General features: G+C 32.0%; 3 protein-coding genes across 8 annotated transcripts in view; all 3 read right to left on the reverse strand.

Annotated features, from left to right (window-relative positions):
• Positions 1 to 3,971, reverse strand: LOC111714998 (uncharacterized). Of its 4 annotated transcripts, none has more exons than XR_002768147.1 (6): positions 3,875 to 3,971; positions 3,536 to 3,641; positions 2,846 to 2,942; positions 2,342 to 2,464; positions 1,125 to 1,371; positions 1 to 114 (listed from the first exon to the last, which is right to left on the reverse strand). XR_002768147.1 is itself a non-coding variant. In XM_023490227.1 (5 exons), the coding sequence occupies exons 2-5, from the start codon at positions 3,591 to 3,593 to the stop codon at positions 1,293 to 1,295; spliced, it is 357 nt and encodes a 118-aa protein (XP_023345995.1). In that variant the 5' UTR covers positions 3,594 to 3,641; positions 3,875 to 3,971; the 3' UTR covers positions 931 to 1,292. The 4 variants fall into 4 exon arrangements, 2 of the variants coding, with proteins under 2 accessions (XP_023345995.1, XP_023345996.1); XR_002768146.1 differs by lacking the exon at positions 1 to 114 and adding an exon at positions 420 to 762; XM_023490227.1 differs by lacking the exon at positions 1 to 114 and having other exon boundaries at positions 931 to 1,371.
• LOC111715006 (uncharacterized) lies at positions 3,903 to 12,094 on the reverse strand. Its single transcript, XM_023490240.1, has 9 exons — positions 12,016 to 12,094; positions 11,764 to 11,852; positions 11,535 to 11,636; positions 10,485 to 10,608; positions 7,416 to 7,519; positions 6,844 to 6,923; positions 5,679 to 5,758; positions 5,384 to 5,407; positions 3,903 to 3,932 (listed from the first exon to the last, which is right to left on the reverse strand). The coding sequence occupies exons 1-9, from the start codon at positions 12,043 to 12,045 to the stop codon at positions 3,903 to 3,905; spliced, it is 663 nt and encodes a 220-aa protein (XP_023346008.1). The 5' UTR covers positions 12,046 to 12,094.
• LOC111715000 (kelch domain-containing protein 2) overlaps positions 12,055 to 25,422 on the reverse strand; it is a 15,147-nt gene continuing 1,779 nt past the window's right edge. Inside the window, exons 3-17 of one of the 3 annotated variants that reach the window (XM_023490235.1) lie at positions 25,335 to 25,387; positions 24,084 to 24,134; positions 23,497 to 23,569; positions 22,785 to 22,868; positions 22,340 to 22,408; positions 21,930 to 22,035; positions 20,814 to 20,885; positions 20,456 to 20,526; positions 20,110 to 20,190; positions 19,711 to 19,868; positions 18,449 to 18,538; positions 16,121 to 16,275; positions 15,352 to 15,464; positions 13,439 to 14,418; positions 12,055 to 12,188 (exon numbers count right to left, since the gene is read on the reverse strand). In XM_023490235.1, coding sequence (XP_023346003.1) covers positions 14,382 to 14,418; positions 15,352 to 15,464; positions 16,121 to 16,275; positions 18,449 to 18,538; positions 19,711 to 19,868; positions 20,110 to 20,190; positions 20,456 to 20,526; positions 20,814 to 20,885; positions 21,930 to 22,035; positions 22,340 to 22,408; positions 22,785 to 22,868; positions 23,497 to 23,569; positions 24,084 to 24,134; positions 25,335 to 25,387 — 1,213 coding nt within the window. In that variant the 3' untranslated portion in view covers positions 12,055 to 12,188; positions 13,439 to 14,381. Of the gene's footprint in view, positions 12,210 to 13,400; positions 14,419 to 15,351; positions 15,465 to 16,120; positions 16,276 to 18,448; positions 18,539 to 19,710; positions 19,869 to 20,109; positions 20,191 to 20,455; positions 20,527 to 20,813; positions 20,886 to 21,929; positions 22,036 to 22,339; positions 22,409 to 22,784; positions 22,869 to 23,496; positions 23,570 to 24,083; positions 24,135 to 25,334; positions 25,388 to 25,422 lie in introns of all 3 variants that reach the window. The other 2 variants (XM_023490233.1, XM_023490234.1) reach the window with 2 other exon arrangements.

The following is a 25,422-nucleotide window of genomic DNA, read 5'->3' on the forward strand; positions in this document are numbered from 1 at the left end:
CAATTTTTAAAATATTTTTATTTCAGTAAATACATTTATTACATTATGCAATACATATAAAACTATAAGGTACTTTATTGATCAGGTACAATTGGGGTGATAAAAAAAAAAATTCTTATTTTCAATTCATACCTTTAAACTTAAAAAGTATACATTATTTTATATTTTTGCCAGAGTCTAAAGGATTGGAGATAAAAAATGAATGCCATTTTTAAAAGCAACAATATTACTATAATTTTATAATATTTAAACAATTCTAAAAATAATAACTTAGAATTTTTAAAAGTTATATTCGGAAGAATAGAAGTAGTTATGTTTTCATAATATTTTTTTGCGCATTTTCAAAATTTTTCAAAAATAAAAAACTTTTGGAGACAAATATTTGAAATTTTGATTTTTCATAAACCTTCCCTGGGGTCATAAACATAAAATGTTCTAAAGGAAAGTTACACAGCACTTCACAAAAAAATAGTTATTTTAAACCATTATTATCGAATTTACACGTCGTTACAAAACCAATTTATTTTTTATTTGAAAGAAAAAATTATTTAAAATGATGATTATTCATTAACCTTATTGACATGTTAAATTAGATGATTGTTACTTAAACATACGAAATAAAAAGTGTTCAAATCTTTTCTGTAAAAAGTTAGTTAGCAAAAAATATGAATGTAACTAATTCTAATAAAAATACAAAGTTTTTGTTCTATTTCTTTTGTGATTTATAAAAAAAAACAGATCGAGCTAATGGATAATGTTTGCCTGAAAAATTAAAAAGATTTTTTTTTCAATTTGAAATTATTAAATATCATAATATATATCAGAATATATTTAGTGTTCCTCTATTTGAAAATACACATAATACCTATTTTACCGCACAAAGATGTTCCTGAATTAAGAACAGAATGTTTAATATTTTGTTAAATAAACCATTCAGAAAAACTACAAATTTATTAAATTTTCAGACTTTCCCCTGCCAATTTCTATACACTAGAAAATTCCACGTGAAAACTACGAATTTCGCGGATTTGTTTCATGTGAATATCTACTCCAAAATCTATATACGAGGATAGACAAATTAAGTTTCAAAGAATGATTCCTGATTAGTTTGAAGGTTTTATTACATTTTTAGATCCTTGGGACAGCTTTGAATGATAAGATTTAGTTAAAGATAAATTGGCTATTTATTTAGGTTTGAACTATTTCATTGTCTCCTCAGCATCTCCCAAAATATTTCATTGTCTCCTCAGCATCTCCCAAAATATTCCATAATCTCCGTAGCATCTCCCAAACTATTCAATTGTCTCTTCAGCATCTCCCAAACAAGGGTTTGCTGTCAGCATCTCACCCTGGCACATCACGGTCAAATGTCTGAATTATTTAAAGGTCAATTGCAGTCAAATGCCTGAATTACTGTAAGGTCAATTACGGTCAAATGCCTAAATTATATTAAGGTAAATTTTGAGGTCAATTTAAGTCAAATGCCTGGACTATTTATAGGTCAATTGTGAGCAAGTGTTTGAATTGTATTAAGGTCAATAGTGGTCAAATGACTGAATTAATCCGGCCAATTGCAGTCAAATGATTGAATTACTTTAAGGTTAATTGTGGTCAAATGCCTGAATTACTTTAAAGTCACTTAAAGTCAAATGCCTAAATTATATCAAGGCCAATTGCGGCCAAATGTCTGAATTATGTTAAGGTCAAACACGGTCAAATGCCTGAATTTTTTTAGGTCAATTGCGGTCAAATGCCTAAATTATATCAAGGTCAATTGCAGTCAAATTCCTTTGCTATTGCGGTCAAATGCCTGAATTATTGCGGTCAAATGCCAGAAAATTGTAAGGTAAATTGCGGTCAAATGCCAGAATCATTTTAAGTTCAATTGCGGTCCGATCCCTAAATCATTTAAGGGTAAATTGCGGTCAAATGTCTGAATTATTGTAAGGTCAATTGTGTTCAAATGCCTGAATTATTTTAAGATCAATTACGGTCAAATTCCTGAATTACTTTCAGGTCAATTGCAATCAAATGGCTGAATTATCTTAAGGTCGATCAAATTCAATGACATAATCAAGGTATCAAATCAATTTAGGGTGTCAAATCAACTCAACTCAACTTAACTCAAACATTTAGAAACACTACATAAAATATTAAAATTTGGCCTCATAGTTTGTAATGGATCCGCTCTAGGGATGCCCTACAATCCACATATCAATCTCAAGATGAAGTTACTAAACCGAATTTGTACTAGCTTACCAATAACAGAACCCAAAAAGAAGCAGGCAACCTAGTGAACAAGAATACAACCAACCACAGGGCCGCCCATCGCATGACTTACCTAAGTATAAGCTTGACATGGGCTTCATCTTGAATTCTAATCTTGCCTCCAGCAGATAGAGACACAAAGGGTAGTGTCACTTCCTTAAGGTCTAGTTGGTCAACCTTCAGCCCTAGACTCGCCCTGCATATAATGTCATATAGCTTAGGAGGTAATATACTGTGGAGTTAATGGAGGTCATAGAATGCATGGAGGTCAAGGAGATTATGTTGGTCAAAGGGGACATAACATTAACCATGTCCATGAAAGTTCTGGAGGTCACAGTTTATAAGGTTTATAAATGTAATCCAGTTCATGAAAGTCATTAAATTCACGGACTTCATAGAAATCATGGAATTCATAGAATTGATTGAAATCATATAGGTCATGGAGGTCAAAAAGTTTATGAAGGTCATACAGTTTAAAGAGGTTATGCAGTTGATGAAGTTCAAACAGTTCATGGAGGTCATAAAGTTAATTAACAAATCAAATCATAAATAGAAAGTGTTTAACTACAAAACGTACTCAATGTGCATATTGAGACCGGAATGAAAGCTAAGCATCTCCGTCTCTGTAATCTCATTTTCTCCATCCTTGTGGAAACACTGCCACAGACTCTTCACTAGAAATACAATCATTTAGTGTTAAGACTGGCCGCTAGTATGGAGTTAACCACATTGTTAAGACTGACCACTAGATGGAGTTGGCAACATTATTAAGACTGACCACTAAATGGAACTGGAAACATTGTTAAGACTGGCCACTAGATGGAGTTGACAACATTGTTAAGACTGACCCCTAGATGGAGTTGGCAACATTATTAAGACTGGCCACTAGATGGAATTGGCAACATTGTTAAGACTGGCCACTAGATGGAGTTGACAACATTGTTAAGACTGACCCCTAGATGGAGTTGGCAACATTATTAAGACTGGCCACTAGATGGAATTGGCAACATTGTTAAGACTGGTCACTAGATAGTGTTGGCATTTTAAAGATCTGTCCTATTATGGAGTTCACAACATTGCTATGGAAAGCCACTGAATAAAGTAGAATACATAAATCAGGCTCTAGATGGACCTGGCTAACCCTTGATGCAACTATTAATAGATTATAGAACTATTAATAACCTTAAACCTCGGATTTGGTGGCGTTCACTTAAATACGAGAATTTATCTATTTATAAGAATAAACAATAAACATAGCGTTGATTACCTTCTGCAGCATCAAATGTGAGTTTGAATGTGGATATTTTCTCCTTGGTCGTCTTCATTGTTTGCGGAATTGAGTAGCGGAAGACAGCATTCTTAACAACTGTCTCCTATAATAAATAAGATTTTAATGAAGAAGAAAGGTTTCGAAACTATTATTCTTGTGGATTGACTGAAAAAAAGATATTTTATTGTGTTGGGGCATTTTAACTAAGTAAAATACTAAAAAATATGTGAATTAAAATTTTGATTTGAACCTAAACCGGTTAATATTTTTTTTCAATATTATAACGATAATTTTGATTATTACACTTTCTTCCTACAGATAATACTACAATAATACCTGCTGGGTTTGTGGAGAAATATTATTCTTACTGGACAGATCCTTCCGTTTCTTTGCTCTTAATGAAAAAGATATTAGTATAGGATAATGTTAGATGTCATAAAATTTTTTAATTATTTAATCAAGTTATAACATCAACGTTATAACATCAACGTTATATTCCCAAAGTGGCTAAAATGCTTTCTAAAAGGGAGTGTTCGCGAAAAATTAAAGGGAGTATAGGTTTACGGAGAAAAAATTATTGAAGGTGATCGTTTCTAATCTTACTTCTTATCTGTTGTGTCTTTAAGGAGAAAATTGTTACAAACGACTCACACTGAAGAAGGCCATACAAATTCAAAAAGTTGCAACATTCGACTCTGATAGTAAAAAATCAATTAAATTCCAAACAAATCAATCAGATATTTCAACCTATAATAATCATTTTTTTTTTTAATGCAGTAGACTTAGTTGTGTTTCTTGCCTGCTGAGAGACGTTTTTCATCCCCCCCCATATTCATTGAAAGTAATTTCAAGTGACCCTCGGCCTCCATTCAAAGATGGCACTGTCCGATTTACAATTGTACTAATTAAAGCTTAATATATCAATGTTGATAATAGTGATCAAGATTTAGAATTATAAATTAATCTTTATAATTTTGATCAAGAATGAATTATAATTTAATGTTTATAATTTTGATCAAGAATGAATAAAAACCAAATATATTCTCTTCAAAAATAAAAAAGTAGATTATTGCAGTGCTGCAATTGGACTGTTTGTGTACCTTTAAAGTATCTTATATTTATTCCTGTGGCATCCAAGTAGCCAAATATTCCGATTTTTTTAGTGCTTCACGCAATTTATGTTCACCACCGCAAGATTTATTTTTGTATGCACCCTTGGTAATTTTATTCGAATTCATACATGTAAATAAAAAATAATTTCGGTGTTTGTGTTATTTTACTGGTCAACATATTTTGGATTTTTTTAGTTAAAATTTAAATTTAATTTTCTCGTATGAAGAAATGGATTAAATTTCATGAATTTGAACGAAACAGGGACACAATATAAAAACGTTATTCTACTTTCATCGCCAAAAATATGATAAGGAGAAAACACAATCATTACTTAATTTTGTTTTTCCCCTTTGAATACATTCTGTAATGTTCTAACTGAGAACATTGAGCCATTTAACACGAGAAATATTTATAAAAATACAAAGAAAACGAGGACGGAGGAAAAAATTAAAGAAAAAAGATATTTGAAGTTTTAAAATAAAATTTAAATTACCTGAAAATATAAGTGGAGAAATAACACAATCAAAACATTTAGATAATCCGTAGAGTACACGCTCCACAGTATCCACATTACCCTGCAGTACAGTACATAATTGTTAGTAGTACACGCTCCACAGTATCGACATTACCCTGCAGTACAGTACATAAATATGTATATATCGTTAGTAGTACATGCTCCACAGTATCCAAATTGCCCTGCAGTACTGTACATATATATATTGGTAGTAGTACACGCTCCACAGTATCCACATTACCCTGCAGTACAGTACATCATATATATTGGTAGTAGTACACGCTCCACAGTATCCACATTACCTTGCAGTATATATACTCAAATATCTCGATTTTAAATAACATTTTTTCTAAACCTCAAAACATCTTGGTGAGTTACTTAAGTTTTTTGAAAAAACCATTTTCTCTTTTCAAATGACAAAAATTTGGAGAAAACGCCGCACCTTTCAAAATTCTAAAAAAGTGTTAAAACTGGGATACAGTACAGTACAGTATAGTACAGTTATATACTTACCGAGGTCAGAAGAACAGGTAGAGATGTTGCATTTGCTGATTTTATCATTAGTTCTGAAGTTTCAATTCCACACAAGACTCCTTTAAAGAATTAGAAGTAACGAAGGTTAAAAAAGTACTGTTCACGTCTAAGTTAGCAGTACGTAGACGGGATATTAATATAAATAAATAAACAAATAAATAAACAGTAAATCTTCATTTATATCTCGGTTCCTTTTTGAATAAATATTCTAAAATTACGTTTTTAAGAAATGATAAGAAGTTGCCTCAGTTTGAAAAACTTATTAAAAAAATATCTAAAAAGACCATCCCATATCCTTGATCATCCCATATCCTTGATCATAAAATCGAAGAAAAAAATACACTAAGATAGTTTTTTTTTGTTTCGAGTAAAAATTACCTTCACTTAAGAAAGGAACAAAAAAGTTAAAATAGCTCAAAATTTGAAATTTTACTCACAATGTCCAGTGTTTAATTTCAAATGTCATATGTACAATGTATAATGTACAATGTACAATGTCCCATGTCCCATGTCCCATGTCCAATGCCCAATGTCCAATGCCCAATGTCCAATGCCCAATGTCCAATATCCAATATCCAATCTAATGTCTAATGTACAATTATTTTAAATTGTACATTTTTTAAAATGTAAAATAAAAAAAGTCAAATTTAATATGTCCAATTTTAAATGTACAATTAAAAATTCCCGATTTAAATGTACAATAAAAAATGTACAAATAAAAATGTCCAATTTAAAATGTCCAATTTAAAATGTCCAATTTAAAATGTCAAATTTAAAATGTCAAATTTAAAATGTCAAATTTAAAATGTCTAGTTTAAAATGTCTAGTTTAAAATGTCTAGTTTAAAATGTCTAATTTAAAATGTCTAATTTAAAATGTCTAATTTAAAATGTCCAACTTAAAATGTCCAATTTAAAATGTAAAATTAAAAATGTACAATTTACAATTAAAAATGTCCAATTTAAGATGTATAATTTAAAATGTCTACAATTTCAAATGTACCAACTTAAAATGTCCAATTAAAAATGTAGAATTCAAATGTCACATTAAAAAGGCCAATTTAAAATGTATATTAAAAAATGCCCGATGAAAAATGTCCAAATTAAAATGCCCGCTTTAAATGTCCGATTAAAAATGTACATACCATTGAAGATAATCCTGTCCTGGTCGTCCCAGCAGACACGGACTTCAATCATGAGCGCGTCTTTGTCATTCCTTGACCCTCTGAAATATTAAAAAATAAGGATTGCCGACAAAATTTTTAGTGACCCTCCATTTTAAAAGTTATGGAACGGATTTAAAACATTACCCTTTAACCTTTATTTGAGTAATAATGAGGATTTTTTTGTCATTTTAATGTTCCATTATCGCAATCCTAGTATATGTCAGACATAGTATTAAATATCCATTTCACTTTTTTTCCAAAGAACCAAAATTGCAAATTACCAATGTTTCGGAGACATCGAAAAAATTTATAAATGTCATCTTGAAATTTTTTAAACGTGGTTCATTTCATTAAAGCTAAATCTCAGTATAATTGTAAAAATAAATAAATAGTCATGAATATGCGGGAACAGTCATGAAGAGCTCTATGTAATTATTCAATTGAAAATATAAATATCTGCAGCATTCCATTTTTGGTAGGTTAAGAAGACGACATTTTATAAATTCTTTCGATTACGCCTAAGTTCTGGGTTAAACTGTGGTAAGTTTGACCTGAGTCCCTGCAGTGTTGATATCTCGACTTTATAAATATCAGCCACAGAAGAGTCAGCTGGTAGAAAACTCTGGATAACAGCAGCATACCTCTTCAAAGCTTTCTAAAATAACAACCATTAATATATATACAGAAGTTTTAATTTTTTCTCGAAATTATGAGATTTTTACTTCCATGCTCAAGAGTCAAATGTAACTTGATATCATATCATATCAAATCTCTTGTGGTGTACCACAAGGGTCGATATTAGGACCAATTTTATTTTATCAATGACCTTCCTTAAGCATCGAAATTTTTTACAATTCTTTTTGCCGATGATGCAACACTGCAACTTTCTTCAAAAAGCTTACACGACTTATATGATTTGGTAAATTTTGAGCTCTCTAAAATAGAAGATTGGTTTAAAGCAAACAAACTGACTTTGAATGCGTCTAAAACCAAATATATTCTCTTCAAAAATAAAAAAGAAGTTGTAAGTATCACCTCGCTTAAACTTCAAATAGATAATAAAGATATAGAAAGAGTAGGAACTGGATGCAAAAATGAATCTTTTAAGTTTGTAGGTGCTCATTTAGACGAAAATCTTAACTGGAACCATCATCTTAAGGCAGTTAAAAACAAAGCATCCAGTGCAGTTTTTGCTTTGTCAAGTGTAAAAAATATTCTTACTAGTAATAATAAACTAACCATTTACAACTCTTTATTTCGATCAATTATAGAATATGGAATTTCAGCCTGGGGAAGAAACAAATGTTCAGAAATAAAACAAATTCACATTTTACAGAAACGAGCAATACGATTAATTGATAACTCAAAAGCCACGTCTCATAGTGATCCTCTTCTCCTTATTCTAAAGATTAATGATCTGGTAGACTTTAACCAAGCTATATTTATGTATAAATATACACATAAACTTCTTCCTGCATCTTTTAAAAATATTTTTAAAAAGCTTGGAAACTTTGAAAGATCTCTTAACTATCAAATTGACATTCTCAAAATGTGCTCATTACAGTATTTACCATCAAGCTCTCTTCTTAAGATGTGGAATAACCTGCCTCTTGACTTAAAAAGAAGCAACTCTCTAAGTATATTTAAAAATAGACTACTAAATTCTCTTTTTGAAAATTACATGACAATGTGTTATAAACCGAATTGCTATTCATGTAAAACTTATTAGATATGTTTTAATATGCTTTGATATTCGTTGTGTTCAAGTAAGAAAATTACTTAAACTCTAGTTATTCGAATTAGTGTATAAACTATTTAGCATAAGATAAAATCGCACCCTGATCTCTAATCGTTCTCCTTAAATCTATTTAATTGAAATGTTTTGCTATTTTTATTAAAATTAGGTGGAAAAAATAATCAAAACAGCCAAGAGCTATTTTCCACCATCATCACAATCATGACAATAATCAGATATCAGCCTGAAGTTCTGAAAATAATGATCATCACAATCATGACAATAATCAAATATCAGCCTGAAGTTCTGAAAATAATGATCATCACAATCGTGACAATAATCAAATATCAGCCTAAGTTCTGAAAATAATGATTATCACAATCATGACACTAATCAGATATCCGCCTGAATTTCTGAAAATAATGATTATCACAATCATGACAATAATCAGATATCCGCCTGAAGTTCTGAAAATAATAATTATCACAATCATGACAATAATCAGATATCCGCCTGAAGCTCTGAAAATAATTTTAACATCGGTACCAGTACAAACGTCGGACCCACAAACGTCGGACGGTACAAACATAAGACTTACAAACGTCGGACAGTACAAACGTCGGACCAGTACAAACGTCGGACCAGTACAAACATCGGACCAGTACAAACGTCAGACTGGTACAAACGTCGGACCAGTACAAACGTCGGACGGGTACATTTATAAGGAAAAACGTCGGACCAAGGAGGAAAAAATATATTTGAATTTTCAGATTAAAATTCTTGTAAATTCGCAATTTTCTCTAAAAAAAATCCCAAATTTTTTTTGTTAAAAATTCATAATCTCACAAAGTCTGGATACATGGACGAGGAGACTGCTAACTATATTGAGGTTAAGCAGGGGGGACGGCACCTACATGATTCAAATCAGTTTGAATATAGGGTTACAAAGAAGAAACCCAACAAAACCGATTACCAATGCATTCAAAGGAAAAACAATTCTTGAGAATGACAAGATTATCAGTTTCCTGCAGGAGAGCATACACATGACAGTGATCTTTTGAAGAAAAGAGTACGGGAAATAGAAAAACAAGTAGTTAAAGAAAGCTCTGGAAATAAAGCAATAAGTCTACGAACTGTTCTTGGAAACATCTACAACATCGGGTTGCAAAGATATAGGGATTAAACTGTATGATCTTGTAGAATTCATAGTTTGAAATTGTTTAATACAATGGTACATTCAAAATCTACCAAGTCCGACGTTTTTTCTTATAAATGTACCCGTCCGACGTTTGTACTGGTCCGACGTTTGTACTAGTCCGACGTTTGTACTGGTCCGACGTTTGTACTGGTCCGACGTTTGTACTGGTCCGACGTTTGTACTGGTCTGACGTTTGTGCGTCCGACGTTTGTACTGTCCGACGTTTGTGGCGTCCGACGTTTGTGCGTCCGACGTTTGTACTGGTACCTTAACATCATCTTCTTCATTTAAGTGAAAATGCGGAGTGAAATATTCGTAAATCTGCAAAATTCAGAATTCTAGTTCGTAGCATGTAACTTTGTGCTCAGGGACCGGGGACCGAATTCAATGAATTTAAACTACTTCGCTGAACTACTATCTGCCGGTTCAAAGAATCACCGATTAAAAGTTAAAGACTAAGGAAAGATTTTAATCGGTGATTCAAATTTGAACCAGCAATAGGTAGTTCAAATTCATTGAATTCGGCTCCGGTTTTAATAAATTTGAACTAGGTCAACAGATCAGCTCAAGCATGTATCTTGAATTGTTGGTTCAGGATTTGTTAGTTATCTACAGCGACCTACCTCAAATTCATAAAACTTGATCCTCGTGGTATTTGAAAAAAGTAAACAAATAACATAAACAAACCTGATCATACAATAATCTTTCTTTTTCTTCAAGATTATAATCAGTATCATCTGCAGACTTCTTTTTTTGTTCTTGGTACTTGAGATTCCACAGAGGACTCACCTTGTATACGCTCCAACTGGTTCTTAACAGAGGAAATACTTAATCATTTGATCGATTTAATTGGTTTGATAATCATAATAATAATCCCTGTCGATCCTTCAATATAAGATTTTAGACTTGAGCTACCTTCCATTTAAGTTCAAATGAATTATCCCAGTTAAGAGCTGAGTGTAAATTCAGAGTTAACACAAGCCTATGGCGGTCTGGCATGGACCCTTTTGTACACTCTCAGATTCATCATGATCCTATCTGTACATTAGTATGTTAAAATGTTAAAGATGATTATTGAGATTAAAGGATGAAAGGTTCATGTCATTAAACTGTTTTTATGCATAACATTTGATACATTCTAAGATTTAATTAATTAATAAAAATCTATATAATAAAACTCTTCGCTCACATGTGTGTGTGTGTGAGTGGGTGTGTGAGTGGTTGTGTGAGTGGGTGTATAAATGTATGTATAGAATGATGAATGAACAGATGAATTTAGAAATAAAGTAGGTTAAATGGATTGATGAATGAACAGATGAATTTAGAAATAAAGTAGGTTAAATGGATGGATAAATAAACAGAGATGAATTTAGAAATAAAGTAGGTTAAATGGATTGATGAATAAACAGATGAATTTAGAAATAAAGTAGGCTAAATGGATTGATGAATGAACAGATGAATTTAGAAATAAAGTAGGATAAATGGATTGATGAATAAACAGATGAATTTATAAATAAAGTAGTATGGGTGTATGAATGTATGTATGTATGAATGTATGTATTTATGTATAGTGAATATATGTTAGTTATAGGCCCAAAAATAGGATTTCCCCCCAAATTTTTTGGTATTAGATCTTTAAAAAAAATGTTTACGGGCAACGCCGGGCACTTTAGCTAGTAGCTGACATTTTACCATCCCAGTAAGCTTGTAAGACAAAATGCCAGAAAAAAAACTAACCCTGCTATGAAGCTCTTTGTATGAGGAAATTCAAGCTCTTCATTGGAGGCAATCAAATCAGCAGTATAGAAAACTCTTCTGTTCACACTTCTACCCATAGACCTAAATATAAATCAACCATTAGATCAACCGAAAAAAACAATTAATTAATCAGGAAATCCATTTAACCAGCCAATAAATCAAAGACAAACAATCCACAAAATGGCCGGGTGGTTATTTTTAAAGCTACCTGTACACTTTAGCAGTTTTACTGGCAGTTGTGAAACAGTCCCAGGCGGACGGTATATTTCCACGCCTTGGAGGCGGACTCCGCCTCACCTAAACATTTAAAGATACAAAACAGTTTTAACCGTAGCTCTGTCAAAGGTCCAATGGGAATTCTTGTTAATCTGACTTGCCCACTAATGGAGGCCCACTTGAAATTACGTCTACAGTTCCTTTAAGATAAAAAAATCGAAGAAATTTCGTAAACTATTTTTACCTGTTTCAAAAATTCTGAGATGTGGCTCATTTTACTTTATTTCTGAAATTATTTTGCTATAATAAATTGCGTTAACTTTTTACAACATATGAAAAAAACTAATATTATTATAAATATTAGATTATGGGCCATTGAGAAAATATTAGATTTAAAAACAAAGTACTTAATTTCTACTAAAGGACCTCACTAGTCTCCTGGAGTTTGTAATAACTCTTGTAATAATATAGATAAATGGTGCATACTTTGTACCTATATTCTTTTAATCCATAAGGGACAGAAAAATAATTCAAATTTTTTTTCTTGATCAGGGGCGTAGAAAGGGGGGGGTGTGTGTGTGTGGCCCAAAACATGTATTTATAAAAAGAAATATTTTATTGCCGATATATCAATGATCTAAGATCCAAAATGAACCATTTTTATTGAAAGGAGCGCCAAGAATTCCAATATCGTTGACCACCCTTCTCATGGATTTAATTAGTCAAAAACTAACCATTTTGAACCATTCCAACCTTTAGAAAGTGTCTTCAATAGCTTAAGGATCCAAAATGAACCATTTTTATTGAAAGGGGCCCCTAGAAATTCAATTTTACTGAACACCCCCATCTTGGATTTTGTCAAAAACGACTAAAATAATAATTTTAAAATATTTTAATCCATACCATCTTTTAGGAAGTGTCTTCAATAGCTTAAAGATCCAAAATGAAACATTTTTATCCAAAATCAAATAGTTTTTTACAAATGAAATCCAAGAGGGGAGTGTTCAGTGAAATTGATTTTCTAGGCGCCCCTTTCTATAAAAATGGTTTATTTTGGGTCTATAAGCTATTGAAAACACTTTCTGAAAGTTGTATGGTTTGAAATAATCTAAATTAATTATTTTCTTAGTTTTGACAAATGAAATCCATAAGGGGGGTGTTTAGTGATATTTTTTATCTTGACGCCGCTGAAAAAGTATTTATTGTTTATCATTTCAAAGAAATATTAAATATTTTTATGATTTTACTTTCCTTTCCTTATTTAATTTTGCATTAATGGCATTGATTCTTCTTCAATTTCAAAAGTCTGATGTGTATCAAACGGCCCCCTGACTATTGGCTTTTTAGCCCCTGAACCATTCAGGGCTCCTCCGGTAAGGTGAATCTGTCCTAGTAAGGCTTTTTTGTTGCGGTCTAATATTCTGTCAGACCTAGAATCTTGAAAAAAATTATGAAATATCGGCAATAGAATATTTGTGTATATTAATACCTGTTTTGGGCCACCCCCACCCCCTCTCCTACGCCCCTGATCAAGAAAAAAAATTTAAATATTTTTCTGTCCCTTACGGATTAAAAGAATATAGGTGCAGAGTTAACACCATTTATCTCTATTATTACAAGAGTTATTACAAACTCCAGGAGACTAGTGAAGTCCTTTTAGTATCAACCAAAACATCATTGGAAAAAAGGAGATCAACTTCATCAATAATACATTACAAATATTAATAATAACATAGGTATAATTTGCAAGCTTAAAATATCAATATAACAATAATAAGATCCAATTTCAAGATTCAGAAAACAATCATTGGACTTAATCATTGACCCAGAATGACTTAGATTTGGTCAAACCTATGAACTTGATATGACCAAGATATGTTATTTCTTAGGACTTACAGAGTCAAGACATTGTCAATTCTAGAAATAAACATTCTTGTAGCTATTTATTATAAGGACATATCGAATCGATCCTAAAGACAATTGTGGTTAAGATCAGAGTTCATTCTTAACGATAGTAATGGTCAAGATAATGCACATTTGTTGGACTAGTTATGGAAAAAATATTTCCATTTTTGAAGCGTTTTATTGGTTAGGAACAAGATTAAAAGAGGCTAGTGGAATACCGAAGATTGAATTCTTGAGGATAATGGAATACCCAAGATTGAGTCCTTGAGGCTAATGGAATCCAAAAGATTAAATTTTTTTAGGCTAGTGGAATCCCAAAGATTGCATTTTTTAGGCTAGTGGAATACCCAGATTGGAGTTCTTGAGGCTAGTGGAATAACCAAGATTAAATTGTTAAAGCCAGTTGAATATCCAAGATTATATTCTTAAGGGCTAGTAGTGGAATACCCAAGATCTTGAGGCTAGGGGAATCCCAAAGATTAAGTTATTGAGGCTAGTGGAATACCAAAGATTAAATGATTGAGGCTAGTGGAATATCCAGATTGAGTTCTTTAGGCTAGTGATATACCCGAGTTTAAGTTCTTTAGGCTAGTGGAATACCCAAGATTGAGTTCTTGAGGCTAGTGGAATACCCAAGATTGAGTTCTTTAGGCTAGTGGAATACCCAAGATTGAAGTCTTGAGACAAGTGAAAAGAATACTTGAATTAGGCGCCTCCAGATGCTCTAATCTCCAGAATACTCCTAAAACAAAACCAATTACAAATCCAGCGCTAAGCATTCATTTCATTTTGATGCGGATCTGGATCCTGATAAAACCAATTACAAAACCAGCGCTAAGCATTCATTTCATTTTTATGCGGATCTGGATCCTGATCCATTCTGAAAAAATGGATCCGAAACCAAAACTGAATCCGGATGCAGGTCCTGTAAATTTCTTCAAAATTTAGCGGGTTGTTTGAACAAATAAAATATTCTCTTTCTTTTTTTCCCTTATTTTTTTTTGCTGAAACTTAGTGAGTGAAGCATTCAGAAATTTGGAAATAAATTTTCAGTTAACAATTTTGAATTGTGTTCGAGAGCAAATTTGTTGGTTTTGATGGATTTTTAGCCCCTTTGTTTTTTGCTGATCCGGATCAAGGAAGCCAAAATGTTACGGATCCAACGGATCGGAATCCGAATCCTATGCAATGAATAAAACTATATGAGAGGGTAAAACTTGAAAATTTTAAACTATCTTAAGATTTAAAGGTTAGTTCCCGAAAATGTATAATTACCTGAGATTAAAGGTTAGTTCCCGAAAATGTAGAATTACCTGAGATTAAAAGGTAGTTCCCGAAAATGTATAATTACCTGAGATTAAAGGTTAGTTCCCGAAAATGTATAATTACCTGAGATTAAAGGTTAGTTCCCGAAAATGTAGAATTACCTGAGATTAAAAGGTAGTTCCCGAAATGTATAATTACCTGAGATTAAAGGTTAGTTCCCGAAAATGTATAATTACCTGAGATTAAAAAGGTAGTTCCCGAAATTAAAAGGTAGTTCCCGAAAATGTATAATTACCTGATATTAAAAGGTAGTTCCCGAAAATGTATAATTACCTGATATTAAAGGTTAGTTCCCGAAAATGTTTAATTATCTGAGATTAAAGGTTAGTTCCCGAAAAGGTATAATTACCTGAGATTAAAAGGTAGTTCCCGAAAATGTTGTTTGAATAAAGTTTGATGATTTGAAATAAACTCTAGAGAAAGAGAGAGCAAACTAGGGGGAGCAACACGCAGAAATAAAACCTAAACATACATTTTTAATTCATTTTCGTTAATCATGTGTTTTCATTTTAAAGATAAAGGGATTATTTTAATTAACCAATTTTGAAAACACAAATTTTGTCAAAACTTTTGAAAAAGTCGCTTTTTTGTTTGTTGCCTAAACGCAATTTACGGACCTCCCATCTTTGAGGGTCAATTTTTTTCAGTTGTTTTCATATTTCTAATGTCCGATTTACAACCATGCCCGTTAAAGGTTTTGTCTGATCAAGTATGATTTAGAACTATTATGGTTTTTGTGTATGAAAACTGTTAATTTTCATTTCTGGATTCTCTGCAATAGTGACTTGCGCATTTCTTAACTTCAGAAAGACAAAAGAAACTATCTGAATAAAGCACTTTTTCAAATCAGAAAAACGACGTACTTTATCATCCATATTTTTGATCAGATAAAGGTTTCAAGAGTACCGTTGTAAATCAGGCATTGCTATTTATGCACGGTTGGTAATACTCACTTGAAATTGAGCTTACAGTCCCTTTAAAAAGATCCATACATGATCCTTGATGATAAAATCTTCACATTTTATAATAAAATGTTTAAGTCTAGCAGACTTAAGTGTCATATTAAATTAAGGTATAAATTATTTTATATATTTAAAATGAGAATGAATGAGTTTAACCTTTTCTGCATGATGTTTAGTAACGTATTCCGGAGCCTGGATATTGTTAGTGAGGCCACCAACAATAATTACAGTTGATTGATTGATAGGAACAGCTGTGTGCCAAAGCCGGGCTCCATCCTCAAACTGTTTTTGTCTTACCCAACTCAATTCTTCTAAATCAATTAAATCAATCGAATCGAATCGGATCGGATCGAAATCAAATCGAATCGAATCGAATCAAATCGAATCGAATCGAATCGAATCGAATCAAATCAAATCAAATCAAATCAAATCAAATCAAATCAAATCAAATCAATCAGTGATTGAACCGACTGGTCCGAATTTTTTGTTGGACCCCAATTTAGAACTGAAGTATGACTTAACAAAAAATTCTGCCAGATTAACTTTGAATAACATGTAGAGTAAAGTGCGTTATTTGGTTTTATTTAAAAAATTGCCGAATTTGATTATACCTATCTTTCAACCCTAATATCATTGCAAGTAAAGATGTTAGCCTAGCCAAAATAACTTCTTATTAAAATATTTTTTTTCAGATTTGTATATTGTTAATCGCGAAATTTTCTTCTTTTCTCATTGTAACATTTACAGGACATTAAAAAACAAATGTAAAAAATAATGCATTTTTTTAATTTTAGAGCTAAGAAATGCAATTCAAGAGCTAAGCTTTGTAGGGTTCATTGATTGTTTTTGAATTTTTTTTTCCTCCAGTAGTTGCTCCATAGAGATCTTTGGTAGCTCCTTAAGTGTCAATGATGGAATTATTGCATATTTAAAGTTAAGCATACTACAAACCTATTAAAATGTTTTCGTAAGTTGGGGTATTTGGTTCCAGATTATGCTACTGGCAGCATTAAATATACTCCTTAATAACAAGCCTGGTTAGCTATTATTAAGTATCCGAACTCGTCGGAAAGACGTTAATTCTTTCATTTGAATCTGGTTCTATGTGTAGGTATCAAGAGAGCTCAGAAAAGTCGGGTTCCTATACAACTCTCTCAAGTTTCTTGTGGCTGAACAGAATCCTGTGTGGAATAACAAGAAATAATAGTGCAGAGAAGGAGGGGTTTCTGTATGCCTCTCTTTGCCCTCACTCTTGTCAAAAGAGACAGGAACTCTATAAACCTTGGATTAGAATACTGATGGGTGTGCACCATGCACTACGAGACCAGTTTATACACTGCCGGCTGCAAGGAAAAGATTGTAGACGAAGCCGTGTACTGAAGCACTGTGTCCGAGACAAACAAAAATTCTTTTATCGAAAATAACCACTCCTTTCATAACCTTTCTTTACCATTTGTTATTATTAAGGTGGAATTCTGACAATTGATATCCTCGGAATTTCCAAACCTTGCTAAGGTTAGTGAAATTCTTTTCTAAAACCTGTGTAAGAATATTGAACAATGAATTTGAACCTGAACCTTCAATTAGTTGAGTCACTAGTCAGTATTCCTGGAAAAATTAAATCGGTAGATCAGCGAAAAAACAATGCACAAGTCAGAAAAAATTCACTGCACTTTTGAAAATTGTTAAAAATTTTTGATTATAAAAATAAATTGTAAAAACAAATGCTCTTCACAAACTTAAGCTAATGCCGGAACTGTTTTCAAGAGGACTGAAAACCCTGAACAGCTTGATGATCCTCTTCTCATTGAGCAGTTTGATGATCCTCCCCTTGCTGAACAGCTTGATCCTCCCCTCGCTCAGCAAATTAATGATCTTCTCCTCGCTGAGAAGCTTGATGATCCTCCCTTCGGTGAGCATCTTGATGATCCTCTCCTCGCTGAACAGCTTGATGAGAGGAAGAAAGATTAATGTCGGATAAAAGGTTTTCAACTTTTATTGGTGCTTGGAGGTGAATGAATAATAATAAAATCAAATAATTAATTTTTTTTCTAAAGTTCATTCTTGTCCGATTTGGGTGTTTATTTTTGTTCGTATTTTTTTAAGTGACAAATAATTTAAAAGTTTGTTAAAAAAGTTTTGTTGTAAACATTTTTACTGGACCAGCTTAAACGAGTGTAAAATGATAAAGTTAAACACTAAAACCAAATAATGCAATTTATGACCAAATACAGCAATTTGATATGCTTTAAAGCAAGCGGTGTGTCTAAAACAATGATGAATCATTTCCATATCTTTAAACTTAAGAATATATATTTTTTTCAAACAATTTATGTTTAAGTGAGTTGGAAAAATTAAGCTTAACTTTGACCAAATAACGCACTTTACTCTACCAAGAGATCTGCAAGAGAAGAAGTATCTTTGACAAAGAAGAGAATATCTCAAGCAATACACATGAGATATTCATGAGAACAAAAGTTTTACCATTAGCAAAATCCATCCTCCAGCAATCCGAGAGAGCGGTCATATTTTTATCAAATCCACCATACAGCAGCAATCCACCAGGGGGCTTACCTAGACAAATCAATAAAAATAGTAAAATGTCACAATTGAAAATAATTAATTTTTAAATACCAGATCATAATTATTTTATGAATTCTTCATCTTACACAGCTTTAAGGGTTCAGTTTTGAATCGGACATGGGACTTGATGACTTCGCGTACCTGTAGAGCGTACAGTTTACCTATATATATATATATATAGGAGTATATTGCAAGGATCTACCAACTGTACAGTTTACCTGTATATATAGGAGTATATTGCAAGGATCTACCAACTGTACAGTTTACCTGTATATATAGGAGTATATTGCCAGTATCTACCAACTGTACAGTTTACCTGTATATATAGGAGTTTATTGCCAGTATCTACCAACTGTACAGTTTACTTGTATATATAGAAGTAAGAAATTGCAAGGATCTACCAACAGTACAGTTTACCTGTATATATATAGGAGTATATTGCCAGGATCTACCAACTGTACAGTTAACTTGTATATATATATATGAGTAAGGGATTGCCAATATCTACCAACTGTACAGTTAACCTGTATATATAAGAGTATATTGCCGGTATCTACCAACTGTACAGTTTACCTGTATATTTAGGAGTTTATTGCCAGTATACAGTTTACCTGTATATAGGAGTTTATTGCCAGTATCTACCAACTGAACAGTTTACCTGTATATATATATGAGTTTATTGCCAGTATCTACCAACTGTACAGTTTGCTTGTATATATAAGAGTATATTGCCAGTATCTACCAACTGTACAGTTTACTTGTATACATAGAAGTAAGGGATTGCAAGGATCTATCGACAGTACAGTTTACCTGTATATATAGGAGTTTATTGCCAGTATCTACCAACTGTACAGTTTGCTTGTATATATAAGAGTATATTGCCGGTATCTACCAACAGTACAGTTTACCTGTATATATAGGAGTTTATTGCCAGTATTTACCAACTGTTCAGTTTGCTTGTACATATAAGAGTATATTGCCAGTATTTACCAACTGTACAGTGTGCATGTATATATAGAAGTAAGGGATTGCAAGGATCTACCAACTGAACAGTTTACCTGTATATATATGAGTATATTGCCAGGATCTACCAACTGTACAGTTCACTTGTATATATATATATGAGTAAGGGATTGCCAATATCTACCAACTGTACAGTTTACCTGTATATATAGGAGTAAGGGATTGCCAGGATCTACCAACTGGGGGAGAGTCAGAAGGAAGAAGAAGAGAAGTCCAGGTCATACTAACTAGGTCCAGACAGTGTAGGTCGTTTAGACGATTCTCAGAATGACGGCCGCCGAATATATAAACTTTGTCACTAAACCAAATTCATATTAACAAACGGTGACAATTAATGCTAACAAATGTCGACGAATTCAAAGTAAATTTATCCTAAACAAATCAGAAGTTTAAATTGAAACCGTTTAATTAAAAAATCGTAAGGTTATAATTTGTTTTCACTACTTAACACAAAAATTCAAAGATACAACTTAGCAAAACAAAAATCACAGCGTATCTAATATAATAAGTACAACGTAAGAACTTTGTAAATATGGTTCCTAATAATAGCAGCGCTATGGGCTGCCCTGGGGGAAGGAGGCGTTCCTGAGAAATTCGGCCACACCCACCTATTTTTCTCACTAAAAATAACAGGATTTAGTCATTTAGTCATTTTTTTCTTACATAATTCTGGTATTTGCACTTGCTACAAGCTGTATAAATGCTAACAAGAACATTACCTTCGAATGACCCCAAAGAAGTTCTTTTACACCTACCCTCCCAAATAAGATTTAATTTTAATTTTTTTGATTAACAGGTAATGGAACTCTAAAACCCAAACCGTAGGTCTACTCACATTATCTATTATAATCCCCTAAGGTCCGGACCCCTTATTAATATTATTACCTATTATAATAAACAAGTTGGTTGGACCAACCCCGCCTGGAAATACCAGGAAATGGTTCATCTTCTACAAACTAAAAAAACGTAATTTATTTTTCTATATATACTTATCGAGATGAAAAATATTTCAAAATAACACTTATGTCTTTTGAAATTAACGAATTCTTCCTTAGAAAGATGTGACCACGATAAACAATTATTTTTGGCTAAAAATGAGCCTAAAAAGTGAATCTTTGGAAACAAAATTGAAAATATGAAAAATCGAAAAATAATATTATCATGAATAAATAATATTTATTCTTTGTGGACACCTTTACATAAAAATCCAATTGAATTTTTTTAAAAGCTGTTTTCGTTAAACCTGAAATTTTCTTGACACGGCACCATGAGATTGTTGTGTATGCGGGGTTCCAAATCCACCAAAAAGAAAAACCTAAAAATGATCTTTTTAAAGGGAGAGAGCTGAAAGTGCAGTATTGTAGATAAAAGCTTTAGGATTCATTTGAGACCAATGAGACATTTGTATAGTGTACTACTAATAAAAAAGAGCCTAATGTTGTTCTTAATATTTTACCCGTTGTTTCAGTCAGCAGTAGAAACGTTTTTACAATTATTTAATAAACGTGACAGAACATTTAACTAGCATGTCTAGCCGGTGAGGTGTAAAACTGTGCGGGCGTGAAAATACCCGGGTAGTGGGGCCCTTCATCATGATTTTAACACTTTCCCCACAATAATAAGTTTTTGATGCGTTGATAAACATCTGCTGAACGTAATATATATTTAAATTAGTTAATAAATGTAGCAATACTAGAAAGTATGTAAAAAACGATATTTCGTCTAGAATATCGTCTTCTTTTCAAAGAATTTAAAAACATGTATAAGTTAATTTACATTCCTTGCACATGCAACAATTATGCCTAAATTATTAACGAAACTATTTAGTTTATCAAAATATTCTTGAATATTTTTGGACATAATCTCACGCCCGGACACTTTATAACGTGACACCGATCTCTTCCTTATCGTATTAGGTTTCGGGCCCTAAAATTGAATAACACAAGATTTACGGTCATTCCAATTTTAATTAATATGCTTTGAAAAGTTCATTGCATTGAGCAAGAAACTCAAATAAATCAATATTTAATCACTAATCCCTAAAGGTGCATACGTAACAGGGACTGAAACAATTAAGAAATCTTAAGAAAGAAATGCTGAAACTTGATGTCGTCTTTTTACGATCCTGATAGGAGCATCTGGCTACCCACAAAGGATGAGAATGTCAAGACGATTTGAAACTCTAGAACATGTCAATCAAAGAAAGTAATCTGGTTTAAACTTAATGGCGTATTTTTTGGCCAAGATATAGACAAGCTTATAGTTGCAGGGAATCGTTGATTAAAGGAAAAGAACAAAATTCCGTAAAGGCGTCTCTGAAGTCTTATCCCTGAATAAATTCGGTATCGGTATGCAGTACCTTATCCTGGTAGGGCCATAAACTGGTTTTATCACAGGCTAGTGGAGGTATACCGCCAGGGGTCAACTTTTTCCAAACCAAACTTCGCAAGTTCAAACTCCAGATTCTAAACAGGTAGCCATTAGAGGAACAGTGTAGTCGTTGGAATTTATCTTTTTAAGATCTTGAAAGGCACTAAGTTGTGCTTCACAATATTATCTTTACTATCCTTAGATACTTCAGACTTCTGAGCGTCAAGTTTAATAACTCTTTGTATGTCGTTGAAATTATTTTTGCAATTTTTCCCTTTAGGAAAGAACATGGCAGCGCAAATGTATCAATTGTAAAGTAAATTCGAATTTCAAATGAATAAAAGAACGAATGAAAGATAAAGGAGTGATTGAAAGAAGTTGAATGAATGAAAAATGAACCTGTTAGATATTTCTATCCTAGGATAGCGTGGTGGTTGATCATCATCATCTGAACTCTCAGAAGAGTCTCTAAAACAAATATCTTTTATTCAACCCTCAGAAGAGTCTCTTCAACAAGTATCTTTTAATCAATTCTCAGAAGAGTTTCTACATCAAATAACTTTTAATCAACTCTCAGAAAAGTTTCACAACAAATATCTTTTAAGCAACTCTCAGAACAGTCTCTACATCAAATATCTTTTAATCAACCCTCAAAAGATTTTCCTCAACAAATATCTTTTTATCAACTCTCAGAAGAGTTTCTACAGCAAATATCTTTTAATCAATTCTCAGAAGAGTCTCTATCAAATATCTTTTAATCAACTCTCATAAGAGTTTCTACAAAAAATATCTTTTAATCAACTCTCAGAAGAGTCTCTACAACAAATATCCAACCAAAACCAACCTGTTATATGTTCTGAAAACCTGATGAAAGCCTGCAACTATAAACAATGTATCTTCTAGAATACAACCACCAGCCCCAGAACATCTACAACAAACAGAATCATTTTCAATATTACGATCATTATTATTATCATTAATTTCATCATTTAAATAATTTTAATCATAATTATTACCTTGATTAATTATGATTTTTGATTATGCATGATTAAAATGTTTCAGTAATAACTAGAAAACTGTAGAATATGGAGGACAATAAAGCAATACTAAAATGTATTCAATGTTGTTTCAAAACAATAGCTAAATATTATTAAGATTATCATTATCATATTATCATTATCATTATTTTTATCATTATTATCATTATTATCATTATTATCATTATCATTATTATCATTATTATCATTATTATCATTATTATCATTATTATCATTATTATCATTATTTTCATTATTTTCATTATTTTCATTATTTTCATTATTATCATTATTATCATTATTATCATTATTATCATTATTATCATTATTATCATTATTATCATTATTATCATTATTTTCATTATTTTCATTATTTTCATTATTTTCATTATTTTCATTATTATCATTATTATCATTATTATCATTATTATCATTATTATCATTATTATCATTATTATCATTATCATTATCATTATTATCATTATTATCATTATTATCATTATTATCATTATTATTTACCTATTTGGAGTGTCCCCTTTAGTAGTCAGCTTTCTCCAAACATTGTGATAAAATGAGAAATGCCAAACATCACCTTAGTTCGACAAATAAAATATTATAAACCGAAAAGTTAGTTTCCTAAATATCTATATTCCATATATATGTCTGTTTGTTTGTTTGTAACCGATAATCATAAAACAACGGCTTAACAGATCGGGCCCCAATTTGGAGTGAGACCTCACTTGATCCACTGCACGGGGAGGTTTGTGGATGCTCAGAATTACAAAAAGTTGTCTCAAAACTGTTAAGATTTTTGTAAAATTTTGAAATTCCACGAAAAAAATTGTAAATCCGCAAATTTTTTATTTTTGTCTAGGCGAATAGAAAATGCTCTAAGTTTTAAAAGTTAAAATAGTATTTAAAAAACCAATTGATAACAATATATATATAGGGAAAATTTTCACAAATTTTTGTCGAGAGTAAATAATTCAAATCAAAATAACTAATTAAAATCAAACCAAATTAGCATTAAATCATATCAAATTCCTTTTGAAACACAGGTTTTGAGCCTGCGATTTTATCAATCAATAAATCCATAAATGCATTACCTGGAGGCCAATACTCATGACCTTCCAGAAATGGGGGAACTTCTGCATAACCTAGAAATATACTGAGTTAACAGGACACCAACCTAGAAATATACTGAGTTAACAGGACAACAACCTAGAAATATACTGAGTTAACAGGACAACAACCTAGAAATATACTGAGTTAACAGGACAACAACCTAAAAATATACTGAGTTAACAGGATAACAACCTAGAAATATACCAGGTTAACAGGATATCAACCTAGAAATATACTGAGTTAACACGACAACAACCTAGAAATATACTGAGTTAACAGGACAACAATCTAGAAATATACTGAGTTAACAGGACAACAACCTAGAAATATAATGAGTTAACAGGGCAACAACCTAGAAATACACCAGGTTAACAGGACAACAACCTAGAAATACACCAGGTTAACAGGATATCAACCTATAAATACACCAGGTTAACAGGACAACAACCTAGAAATACACCAGGTTAACAGGACAACAACCTAGAAATACACCAGGTTAACAGGATATCAACCTATAAATACACCAGGTTAACAGGACAACAACCTAGAAATACACCAGGTTAACAGGACAACAACCTAGAAATACACCAGGTTAACAGGACAACAACCTAGAAATACACTAGGTTAACAGGACAACAACCTAGAAATACACCAGGTTAACAGGATATCAACCTAGAAATACACCAGGTTAACAGGATATCAACCTAGAAATACACCGGGTTACCAGGATATCAACCTAGAAACACATAGAGTTAACAGGATATCGGCCTAGAAATACAATGGGATGACAGGATCTTAACCTGAAATACACCGGGTTAACAGGTCGATAACCCGGAATACACCAGGTTACCGGGTTGATAATCTGAAATACAAAGGGTTAAAAGGATCTACCCCTAGAAACTATACCGGGTTAACAAGATATAAACCTAAAAATACTCCAGGTTAACAGGATATAAACATGTAAATACACCTGGTTAAGAGGCGATTACCTAGAAGTACTCCAGGTTAACAAGTTGATAACCTAGAAATACCTAAGTTTAATAGGTTGATACCCTAACAATAAACCGAGTTATAAGGTCGATAACATATAATACACTGGGTTAACGGTTAATACACAAATTGAATTTTATTATAAAAAAAGATTTGTTCATACAAATAAATACACGGGTAACGCCGGGCACTTAAGCTAGTTTTTACATAAATTGTAAATTGAATAATCCTAGTATGCTAACCTGCCCAAACCAGTGCACCACCCTCGTACGCCACTCCAATATGACCGACACGTCTAGAACATTAACACTCATCAATCAATCAATCGAT

Source organism: Eurytemora carolleeae, unplaced genomic scaffold (genome assembly GCF_000591075.1).
Source record: "Eurytemora carolleeae unplaced genomic scaffold, Eaff_2.0 scaffold1532, whole genome shotgun sequence".
NCBI classification, from domain to species: domain Eukaryota; kingdom Metazoa; phylum Arthropoda; class Copepoda; order Calanoida; family Temoridae; genus Eurytemora; species Eurytemora carolleeae.